This window comes from Erythrolamprus reginae, chromosome 1 (genome assembly GCF_031021105.1).
Source record: "Erythrolamprus reginae isolate rEryReg1 chromosome 1, rEryReg1.hap1, whole genome shotgun sequence".
Lineage (NCBI taxonomy): Eukaryota > Metazoa > Chordata > Lepidosauria > Squamata > Dipsadidae > Erythrolamprus > Erythrolamprus reginae.
This window is the reverse complement of record NC_091950.1, coordinates 357,177,352-357,189,753: the sequence shown is the minus strand read 5'-3', so window position 1 is coordinate 357,189,753 and position 12,402 is coordinate 357,177,352. Positions and strand designations below refer to the sequence as shown.

At 40.5% G+C, this 12,402-nt stretch overlaps 1 protein-coding gene across 1 annotated transcript in view; it reads left to right on the top strand.

The window, feature by feature from the left end:
- Nucleotides 1–12,402, top strand: part of LOC139153650 (calpain-14-like) — a 61,060-nt gene that overhangs the window by 32,033 nt on the left and 16,625 nt on the right. The window contains exons 12-15 of the mRNA XM_070727909.1: nucleotides 899–1,101; nucleotides 3,420–3,456; nucleotides 6,448–6,504; nucleotides 8,705–8,771. Of these exons, the coding sequence (XP_070584010.1) occupies nucleotides 899–1,101; nucleotides 3,420–3,456; nucleotides 6,448–6,504; nucleotides 8,705–8,771 (364 nt within the window). The remainder of the gene's footprint in view (nucleotides 1–898; nucleotides 1,102–3,419; nucleotides 3,457–6,447; nucleotides 6,505–8,704; nucleotides 8,772–12,402) is intronic.

The following is a 12,402-nucleotide window of genomic DNA, read 5'->3' as shown; positions in this document are numbered from 1 at the left end:
CACAATCTGAAGTTAGTTGGGGGAATGATCAAAGGCAACATGAGAAAATATTATTTTACTGAAAGAGTAGTAGATCCTTGGAACAAACTTCCAGCAGACGTGGTTGGTAAATCCACAGTAACTGAATTTAAACATGCCTGGGATAAACATAGATCCATTGTAAGATAAAATACAGAAAATAGTATAAGGGCAGACTAGATGGACCATGAGGTCTTTTTCTGCCGTCAGTCTTCTATGTTTCTATGTTTCTAATATTTGTTCCCAGTGTGAGCCAATATTGTGAGCAGCATGAACATGTAAACATCATATATGAATACTTTATTATCATTGTCAATACAATGGAATTGTCATTGATAGTGAAAGTCACATGATGCCGAGAGACCAGTCCCCAAAAAATGCCCTACTCACCACAAATTCCCCACCCTTAACCAGCTAAACATCTACACTACAGACCAAGTAATACTGTCCCACAGCTCGCTGATGGTGACCCTTTAGTTCATTGTTCAGTGCGATTATAGCTCTGGGATAAAAACTATTCGGGAAATGTGTGGTCCGAGTTTTTGTTGTTCAGAAGGCAACAGTTCAAAAAGGTTGTAGCAGGTTGAGAAGACTCTCTGAGAATGTTATGCACCTCCCTAGAACAGCGACATTTGAAGATATCATCCAGGGCTGGCAGCTGGAGCCCAATGATATTCTGGACAGTTTTAATAATTCTCTGCAGAGCTTTTTTATCTGCAAGAATGGTATGTCAGAACACTCTCAATGGTTCTGCGATAGTAGGACAGCAGTAGAGTAGCTGAGAAGGGAGATCATCTCCCTTCTATTACTTTTTTTTTTAAAAAAATTCTCAGTCTTCATGAGAAATGCCCTTTATTCATTATCTTCTTTTATTTTTCAGTTTTGCGATAATAATAAAAAGCTGCCACCTTCTTTCTTCATCTGGAATACACCTTTGGGTCAGTCGCTCTTTGTGAATGATCGGGAAGTCACCCAGCATTTCCACGTCCCTCCTGGGAGTTATTTGGTGGTTCCCTCTACCTTTGAACCTCACCAGGAGTCAGAGTTCATCTTGCGAATCTTCTCCAGAAAGCACAGCTTGCGGTAAGAACTCCTCTCTTAGTTTGCAAAGACCATCCGAACACTCAGACGTCTTGTTTTGAATTCCTCCTGTGTGTTTCTAGCAAAGCCTCTGTGCCTCCCTCTAAAGTTCTGCTTCCATTTATCTCCTTTTTTTTCACCACATTCAAACATCCTAGCATGCTGTGAAGCGCCAGACCCACTGAGGTTGGTAATTAGGTAACTGGTAGACCTTTGGGTGCAGACTTCAGGCCTGTGTGAAATATTCTGTATTTTATAGAACCCAGAGATTTGCCATCTGGGTGTGGATACCGAAGAAGTAAAATAGTTCTGAGAGGAGAAATTGGTTTAAAATAACAATGGAGCTCACAATCCTTTGAGACACAATCCACTGGGATTATCCAAAGCTTTCTTAATTTTACTAGGACAATTTAGAGGAGGGTGTCAGAAAGAGTTGCTGATCTACCACAATCAGGCTTCTCTGTTACTGCATGAGCAACCTAAAAGTCCTCCGTCATTTGTGAGTCTCAAAAATCACTCATGCAGCCTGTTATGTGAGCTTAAGTTGCTGATACAGCGCCTTGATTTTCCTCCTGTACTGCACCCTCCATCTCTTACTTATGCCATTGCTATGATTGTCCAAGGAAAGACAGTAGAGAAGCCACAAATTAATTTCCTTGTGTGCTCTTGCCTTCAGTACTGTCTTCATCAAGATAGCAATAGCAATAGCATTTAGACTTATATACTGCTTCATAGTGCTTTAAAGCCCTCTCTAAGTGGTTTACAGAATCAGCATATTGCCCCCAACAATCTGGCTCCTCATTTTACCCACCTCGGAAGGATGGAAGGCTGAATCAACCTTGAGCCGGTGGTGAGATCTGAACTGCTGAACTACAGCTAGCAGTTAGCTGAAGTAGCCTGCAGTGCTGCACTCTAACCACTGCACCAGCTCTTAAGATGGCTGACGAAGCAGTGGCGCTTCTTAAGAATCTTCATCAAGATCTTCTCTTGGTGAAGTGGAGCGTCAACATTAAAATCTCTTTCTACTAAAGAGAATAAATGGCAATATGCATGTGTTGTCTACATGTACTTTGAAAAAGGACTGTAGTGAATTCTGCTATAAAAAGTACAGGGTATATGAAAGTTTCTCTCTGATAGTAATTTCTTGGGAGGTCTTCCATTTCCAGTCAGAAATGGATGCGTGATATTGGTTGTATTCAGTAATGGACAGCCAAAATTTTTACTGCCACACTGTGGGTGTTGCTTATTTTGTGGGTGTGGCTTAATGGTCATGTGACTTGGTAGGAGTGATTGCCAGCCATGCGATCTGGTAGGAGTGACTTGAACGATCATCATCGTTCAAATGAACTGTTAAATCCTCGACTTACAACCTTACCAGTGTCACTCACTGGGTTGACAATTTGCTTCAGGTTTCCCGCGCTCTCCTTCCTGGGTTGCCCCCCCGCCTCAGGCTGGGTAGCTAGGTGAACGGGTACTGCCAGAAGCATAAGTGCTGCCAGCACCGCTTCCACCCACGCGTGGCCTCATGAGGCAGGAGGGAAGCCGGGAAGGAGAGAGGGAAGCTCGTCTGAGGCCAGGAAGGAGGAAAGAGGAAAAAAGCAAGGAGCGCAGCAGCAGCAGCAGGGAAAAAAAGGAGAGCTGAGCCGAGACCAGTAATGCAAGAAGTGACAGCTGCTGATCAGCTGGAGCTGCGCATGCATCTTCATTTCCGCCAGTGGAACTGCGTTCCACCCTGTCCTGCCTGCTGCCCACCCCTGGTTGTATTGTTTTCAAGCAAGGACAAATCACAGAGAAGTCAAACTTTAGAACCGTGATGGCAAACATATGGCACACGTGCCAACCTATGAGATATGTGCATGGGTGTGTGTGAATACACATGTGAGGGGGATGCAGGGGGCATGCTTGCATTCATGGTAGGGGGATATATGTGCAGGGGTCACACGTGCATTACATTTGAGGGTTTGTGCATGCGTGCACACATTTTTGTTCATGCAAATGCACACATGCTTTCATGTACAAACACACATGCTTTCACACTTTCGCATACGCACATGCTTTGGGCACTCGGTCCAGAAAAGATGAGCCATCATTGCATTAGAATATCATGTCCTCCAGATTTGTGGGCTTTATGAAACAGGGGTTTTTTAAATAATATTTTTCATTAAAGTTTGAAAATCTGAAATATACATTGAAGCAAGATAAAATAACAGATCTCAAGATCAAAGTAGAATAACAGATCTCAGTCTGGATCAATTGTGATACTCACTTCATCATTCTAACATTCATGGTGGTTTCTTTCTTCTTTTCTTTTTCTTTTAAAGTGAATTGGGTGGAGACTCGAGCCGTGTCCTTTCAAAGGTGAGTTATGATTAGGAACCATGCCATATAGCTGCTACTTTGCTTCCGTCCCTTGTTCTTTTCTGCTTAACTGCTCTCAGAGGCACTACCTGAATGGGGATGAGGCCATCAGTGAGCTAAATTTACAAATGGATTCTGATTGTCAGTCGTGACACCTGAATGTCAGAATAAAAATGAGAGAAAAAGTAGGAGTGATTGAGCCGTCCTTGCGGTGTGCTTTTAAAGGGTAGCAGAAAGCAAAGGAAATATAACTCATAGCACTTCATAATGTGGAAATTGCGATGGAAGATCTCTCCTTCATCACTCGTGTGCAGTGAATATTTCTTTTGACTTAAGCCATAATAGCTGATCAAGAAGGAAATTTTTGAGAACTCACTAGCTAAATGCCACAGGGACCCAAAACAGACGCACTGTCTCTTATGAAGCTGTGGCTATGGTAGAATAGATAAATAGTTTGCTATTGAGAATAGCATCATTGAATCTCAGCTTTAACAGAACAATGAAGGGCTCCAGCATGCTTTTCATCCAAACGTCAAGAATTTGTTTAAACCTCCTAGTGATGTTGACCTTGAGGTTTAAGTCAGTGTCTCAACCTCTGTTCATCTCAGTGATGAGTTGCTGCTGGTTTGGATCAATTTGCCCATACTGTTGGTGAAAATTTGCCGCCACCCACCGAGCCGGGAGAAATGGCCAGCTGGCCAAGGCCCAAAATTGGTCCTCCTGTCACCGTTCCTTCAAAGCGGATGGCAAAGAACCCTCTGTGCATGCGCAGAGGCTTCTGTGCATGTACAGAGGGTCATTTCAGCATTGTTACATGATGCAAACCGGTAGGGAAGGTAAGTAGAACCCACCCTTGGTTCATCTGTTTCGACAATAAAACCTTTGTATACATTGTTGGGAGCCAAAGGTCATATGCTTTTATACCAAGAGTGGGAAACCTTTTGAACTAAGAGCCTCGCCTAAAGAAGAAAATCCCCTGTATTTGTTCCCAAAGTTCAATAAAATGGGATTTTCAAGAGGCTGAAGATATTGTATGGATCAATAAGGCAATTGCTATCCATGAATTGAAGAATATGGCAAATAAAGTGATTCAGGAGATGCTAAAGTTTCTTCTAATAACCTCTGTGCTGTGATGACACAGCTTAACAGTTTAGTTGGGAGGCACAAATGTGATGATGTTGAAGACTTAAGATGGATATCTCATGAGCTTAAATGTATTTACGGAGAATCAATAATGTATCTAACGCTGGATAGTTTTTGATTCTTCCAGATTCTGAGGCTTTACAGTGTATACGTACATAATTAGAACTGGGGACTCAGTGTCATATAGTGATTAAGGTTTTGGAGTAGGGCCATGGAGACTCATGTTCAAATCCATCTTTAGCCATAGAAACTGACTAGTTAACCTGGACCAACTACTAGCCCAAATTAACACATTGCAGTTGTAGGGAAAAATGGAAGAGAGAGTACTGTATATACTGCCTTGAGCTCCTAATCAAAGAATGGCTATACATCTAATAAATAAACTTGATCAGATACAGGTTACTGACGCTAATTTTTAGGGAAAGTCTATTCTCAAACAAAGGTGAATATGCAGATTCCAAGATAATGTTACCGGATCCAATCTCACGTCAGTCACTGGGAGCAGATGTTTAGTCTTCCAAGATTTCAGACATGTATTTGGAGCTCATCCTCAGGAAACTTTCTCTTTCTCTCTCTCCCTCCCCCCCTCTCCTCCCTCCCTCTCTCTTTCTCTCCCCCCTCTCTCCCTCTCTCTCCTTTTCGCTCCCTCCCTCCCTCTTGCTTTTGGGCTATTCTCTCTGTGTTGTTTATATGGTGCGTGGTTGTATTTGGCTTTATAGTTGCTGATTGGGGTGTTGATATTAAGTCATTGGCTGTTGTTTCTTTTTGCTGTCAAATCTTACCTCCTAAGTACTTGATAAGCTGATAGTCAATCAGCACTCCTGTTAATTGATAAGGGGCCTGTTTCCCAGGCTTCAATGACTTCCCTCGCTGTTTTTGTACCTGCTTGTCCAACAATTTCCTCCTCTGAGAGGGGCGGCATACAAATCAGATAGATAGATAGATAGATAGATAGATAGATAGATAGATAGATAGATAGATAGATATAGACAGACAGATAAATTTTAGTAACTTATAAAATTGAATGTATGTCCTTGTTCATTGCAATGAGTCTACCAATGATTTGGGGTCTCTTTGTCTGACCACTTACTTGTCTTCTTATAATCTGGTGGTTAGCTTCCTCCCCACCTGTCCTACCTAGTCACAGGGGCAATCCATGCATGAGACCCAGTAGATTACATTGGAAGTGTCTCCTTCCTCCAAGCATTACAATGTATAATTTATCCTCATATACTAGCCCCTAGGCAGAGTGTGATGCTTACTTGCAGATATTGGAAGGTGTGTTCTACTGCTTCCAAAATGTTTTTGATGTATGGCATGGTGTGTCATGTATTTGGTCTTGTACCTTGTTTCTTCCTTTCTCTAGCAATTGTGCTGCATAGACATCTTGTAACAAATGCTTCTGGGTATCCATTCAGCCTGAATTGTTCACATAGTTGTTCAGCTTGCTAGGCACTACAATGGGTTCTATTCTGGGTAGAGAATTTGGGGAGTTGAAGTCCATACATCTCAAAGTTACCAAATTGAGAAACAATGTGGTAGAGACTAATTTGGATATTCCTGCCATGGTGATAGTTCACCCAACAATATTTCCATATGCAATATCAATGTCAAATGCCACTTGAAATGTCAGTGTCATAGGCAGGTGTTTTATCTTTGGTGGATAGGAGCAACTTTTCTGCACTTGGTTTTCTTAAAAGTATATCTGTAGATATCAAAGCTCCACAATGCTTCTGGTTCAGCTTATTGAATATATTGCATATTCTATAAATCTCATATTGGTCCATCCTGAAAAATTGGATAGATTTTCCCCTTCCTCCTTTTTAATTTTTGTTCTATTCTTTATAGGAAATAGTTGATAAACAAGAAAATCATGAAGAATTCTTCTCTAAGTACTTTGATCAAGTGAGTATCCTCTCTGGTATGTCTGAGGACTTTTTCTGAGCATGCCTGACCAAAAACAGTTTCTTGGAAAAATTATGGGTTTTCCACTTGGCATTTGTCTATTGTATCTATTAAGTTAAAAAAAAACCATTGGGTTCACATAGCAGACCAAACCAAACCATAAAGTGGTTTGTGTGGAATTTTCCTTCTGTGTGAACTCAGCCCTTATGTTTTAAAAACCATGGATTTAGTGTGTTACATGAACCCAATTTTATTCATTCATTCATTCATTCATTCATTCATTCATTCATTTATTAAATTTGTATGCCGCCCCTCTCCGCAGACTCGGGGCGGCTCACAGCAGCAACAGAAAACAATATGTAATACAAATTCAATAATTAGAAAGCTAAAAACCCATATTTTTTTAAAAAAAAACATGCACACAACATACCATACATAAACAGTATAGGCCTGGGGAAGATATTTCAGTTCCCCCATGCCTGACGGCAGAGGTGGGTTTTAAGGAGTTTGCGGAAGGCAAGGAGGGTGGGGGCAGTTCTAATCTCAGGGGGGAGCTGGTTCCAGAGGGTCGGGGCCACCACAGAGAAGGCTCTTCCCCTGGGACCCGCCAAACGACATCGTTTAGTCGATGGGACCTGGAGAAGGCCAACTCTGTGGGACCTAATCGGTCGCTGGGATTCATGCGGCAGAAGGCAGTCCCGGAGATATTCTGGTCCAATGCCATAAAGGATTTTATAGGTCAAGACCTATTTTGGTGAATTTAACCATGATTAATAAACTACAGCTTAGTCTGAAATGTAAACCATCTCTTTGGTCATAAATAAATTCTTGAATATTCAATCATCAGTGTCTAGTAAGGAAAAAAAATAACTCCTTCTCCAGTGTCAAATGTCAGTATCCCTTAATTGCATGATGTAACTACGGGACCCAGAATGTCATAAATCAGAAGTGTCAAACTCAATTTCATTGAGGGCTGCATCAGGGTTGTGTTTGACCTTGGTGGGCTGCAGTGGGCATGGCCAGTATGGGTGCGGCCACCTTGACATCAGTCATGCCGGGGGTGCCTGTGGTGGCCTGAGTGCTCTGCCAGTGAAAAGGGGCTCCCAAGCTCCGTTTTCGCCTACCGCAGCTTCCTGCAACTCTCTGCCAGTGAAAGCAGAGCTCGAGCTCCATTTTGACGCTCCTATCATAAATGGACCATCCCATCTGGCAGTACACATTGGGATATTATTATTATTATTATTATTATTATTATTATATTATTATTATTATTATTTATTAGATTTGTATGCCGCCCCTTTCCGAAGACTTGGGGTGGCTCACAACAGCAATAAAAAACAGTATAATAATGAAACAAATCTAATAATAAAATTACTTTTAAAACCCCCAACAATTAAAAAACCATGCAACACATACATACCAAACATAAAATATAAGAAAGCCTGGGGGAGATGTCTTAGTTCCCCATTCCTGGCAATATAGGTGGGTCTTGAGTAACTTGTGAAAGACAAGGAGGGTGGGGGACGTTCTAATCTCCGGGGGAAGTTGATTCCAGAGGGCCGGGGCCGCCACAGAGAAGGCTCTTTCCCTGGGGCCCGCCAAACAACATTGTTTGGTCGACGGGACCCGGAGAAGGCCAACTCTGTGGGACCTTATCGGCCGCTGGGATTCGTGCGGTAGAAGGCGGTTCCGGAGATGTTAGGTCCAAGTTAGGTACTGTGTGATGGACCTAAAATCCAGGCAGGCATAGCTATTTCTTGCTGAAAGTACAGCAACAGAGAGATCAATGCTCTTGCTTGGTATAAATGGCCAAAAAAATCTATACGACCAATAGAGGACAGTAACAGTATAGAAAATGTGAATGTTTGGTTTTCATTTGGATCCATTGGATTTCTGCAGTCCAGACATAGTATGGATTGTAAGACAGATTGTATATGCTTGAACAGAATAATATTTTTAATATATCATTGTCTAATAGATGGAGGGAAGATGATACAAAATTAAATTTAATTAAATTGAGAATCATAAACCTTTATCTTTTATTGCTTCGACATAATTCAAAAACATATTTTTTTAAAAAAAAACTCAAGTTTCCATATTAAAAAAAAGGATACTCCCTATCTTCTCTTCCCCATTAGTAATTTTAAATGTAAAGATATTACTCACTGGATTTTCTATAATTTTGCCTTTCTTGCTATAGTATCCCGAAATAAATGCAATGCAGCTGAAAAGGATGCTAAACAGCCTGGCATGGACAAGTATGTCTGGTAGGGGATTCTAAAACTCAGTATGTATTTTATACACATTTTCACACGTGCCTACATGAAATCTATGAGTGATGCAAGCAGCACATTTTCCATTTATCCATATTTTAAGTATTTTAACTGCCTTAAGTGCTTTTTAAGTACGAAAGTAGGCGAAATATTTTAAACCGATAAATATATCGGTTAATCTCGTAGGCTTTTAAAAGAGAATGGAATTTAATTTCCCCTTTATTCTTTATAACACGGGGGCTCATGCTACAGATGTCTAAACTGCAACATTTACATGTTCTTAATAAGAGCATTTTTAATGCAAGGGAACTCATATTCATGTTTTCTTCATGGGAGAAGGGCTGCAAATTAATGATATTTCCTGTGTGTAAGTGCAAATGCATTCACAGTGTCAGGAAAAACTACTTCTATCCCATCTCATAAATTACAACTCTTCATATGGGTAGTTCTTGACTTATGGCCACAGTTGGGACCAGAATTAGTAAGCAAAATTTAAGTGTGCCAATTTTGCAAATTTTTTTGTCATGGTAGTTAAGCAAATCTTATGATTTTTAAGTGAGTCTGATTTCCCCCATTGACTTTGTTTGTTGGAAGCCAATGGACTCAAATGCATTTTGTGTTCATGGTAATTCATTTAAGTTTATATCTCAGTCTTTCTCAAGGAGTTTGGGACAGCACACCAAATATTCCCTTCTGTTTTTTACTCAAGCAACAAATCTGTGAAATAAATTAGGCAGAATGACTCGGACAAGCCAGTGAATACATTATTTCTGGTGGGTCTGAAGGTAGACTTTGGATTTCATGGCCCTAGTTTAAAGCCTTAATTATTATCTGTCTGTCTCTTCTCTTTTCTTACCCTGTTACATGTTTATCTTGGTTCCTTTTAAATTTATGACAGCAAAAACCCTTACATTGATTTCCCCAACTTTCATGACTTGCCCCGGAAGCGGAGTAAAGACGCTGAGACATATTGTGGATTAAATAAGGGTCATTTTATTAAATCAACATAAATTTAAATAACGTAACTTTAAATACGTAAATTTAAATATTTAAATTCAACATAACTAAGGACCTGCAGAGGCCAAAACTAACGGGGCGGAAATTCCTACCATAAACTTCCTTGGCAACATTGGGCAAAAACTCCTTGCTGAACCAGGTGAAGTTATCCACCTTCACCTGGATCCAAGCCACACCCCTTAGCCGTGTGGGAGGAGCTCACCCTCCAATCCCCATGGGAAATTGGATTCGGTGATTCCCATGAACATCCTCTCTCCAATCCCCGACGTTGTTCCAACCTCTAGTTCCTGGAGAGAGGCGGTCCATCACCCCTTTAAAAGGATGCCCAAAGGAGCATGCGCAGTCGCTTCTAATTGCCCATTTCCACCCCTAACCTGCCAAACCCCAGTGACCAAAGGGAGGCCTATACTGACATCTAAGTGCGCCGCACCCCCTAACCAATCCAGTCCGTACCGTCATTGTGGAATAGGCGAAAAACGGCCGCCTCTAAAGGGGAGGCCGCAAAAAATTCCTATTCGGCCCCAAAGCGACCTCATGAGGACACACTGTTAATAGCGGAGGGCGGGCGGGTATTCGCTTCAGGGCAGCAGAAATCTAGGAGGAGGTCCAGTTCGGATCGCCCTTAAATAGGGCGATCTAGGACCTCCCCTTGCACCTGTAAGGCAGCGCGCCCTCCTGGCATGCTGCCCAAAGCTGAACTTCCGGTTTCGCTTCGTTGAGCCGCCAGCAGCGTCCCCCTGCTCTGGGGGCAATTTCGGCCGGCAGTTTAAGCCGCCGGCCGGGCATTTCTAGGTGTGTGGTCTTCAGTATCCAAAATTTCCTACCCAAGCATGGCCATTGCTGAGGATTCTAAGAGCTGAAGTCTATACATTTGAAAGTTGGCAAGGGTACAAAAATCCAGTGACATTTGAGTTTCCACTGGAGTTTTTAATAAGATTGCTTCTTTTCATTTTATTGCAAACATTTGTGCATTTCATATGCTAGTATTTCATTTTTATTATACAAAAAAATTAGCCACCCTCAAGTCAAACCAGCTTCTATAAACTATAACAAAAAGATGTCCAACATTCAACAGTATATTTGATTAAACAAAAGAAATAATGGTATATAATTCTAAAGAATAGGTCTCTTCAGCAAACAAATGCAAACTCACCTTATTTTCTTTGTTGTTGACAACAGTAAAAAAGAATCTATAAAGTAACTGCCAATGAATAATCTAACCTTTCTGCATCTAACACAAACAACATTTAGAGTTCACGCCACCAAACAGGCAACAATTAATAAGATAGTGGTCCATAGGTCAATTTGAATGTGTAGAAATTTTGGCCTAAGCTACTTTCCAGAATACTTTAGAAAAGTGACATCATCCATTATAATGGAAAATATCTGATGAACACATAAGTTAGTAATGAACCCATTTGTTTTGGAAGATTGTCCAAATGTAGTACGGTACTTTATTATGAACCTCTTTAAAACAGGACAGGAATTAAGAATGCAACACTTCTGGGCATCAGGTTATCTACTGGCCTACAAGATTTTCGTAGTGTGGCATGAAACTGCATGAAGTTTCACATATGATTATGAAATATTTGTAAAATTCCACTTTAAAATCCCCAAACCTTTCAGTCATATTATCTTCTCTCTTAAGTCCTCTCCAAGATCACATGGTGACACCCAGAGCTAAATCTTAAAATAAAGATACATTTTGCAATTTTTGATGTTTGACTAATTTTAATGGTTTAGAATGACTTCCAAGAAATTAACTCCTGAAGGATATTTTACTCCTATATTGCAATTTATATGATTCCTTCATGACACCAATTTTTAAAAACCTCTGATAAATTGAGCCTGATTGAATACAATTACACTGATTGAATACAATTAAATAGGCTCTCTTCTGAGATCGTTTTGTTGAACTTTAATAAGCAACAATAAATCATTGCGGTAATAGAAGGGTAGTACATAACAGAACATTGGGAGTCCTAAGGAAAACAAACATTAGTTTAGAATTTCTCTATGTCTTGTCCAAAACTCTTTAAAGATTCCAGAGGACCATCTTTTCTCCAGCAACAAACTCAATTGCTAGTTTTCTATTAACCAGTTGACATTTTAAGTTCTAATTTTATTTGGAAAACTTGTAGGTTTTCTCTCTATCTCCTGTTTTATTTTTTACTGAAACATGAAGTTTACAAAAACGCAGCATTTGGTGAATATAACAGATAAATAGGATGGAAAAATCTTGACTGGATAAAAAACGGAAACCATTGAGGAAGTTAATGAGTTAAAAGCTTTTGTAGCATTAGTTCAGAGCAAAAGTAGGGATGGGAAAGCAAAACCTTCATCTCCTCAGGACATGCCAGTCTTTTTAGCTTCCCCATGAGTGAGAGTAGACAGCTATTTCATCGTTCTTGAACATCTTTCCAAAGTATCTCATCAGGCATGGGGAAATCTATAACGGAGCTAACCAGGCTGTGCAGCTCATCTTTTATTCTTCATAGGCAATCAATTTTAAAGCTTTCATTTCCAAACCTTACAGTGCATGATTCATATTTAATAAACAGGGCAATAATGAGATTAAAACATCATTGGTTTCTGTTGAGAAGGGACC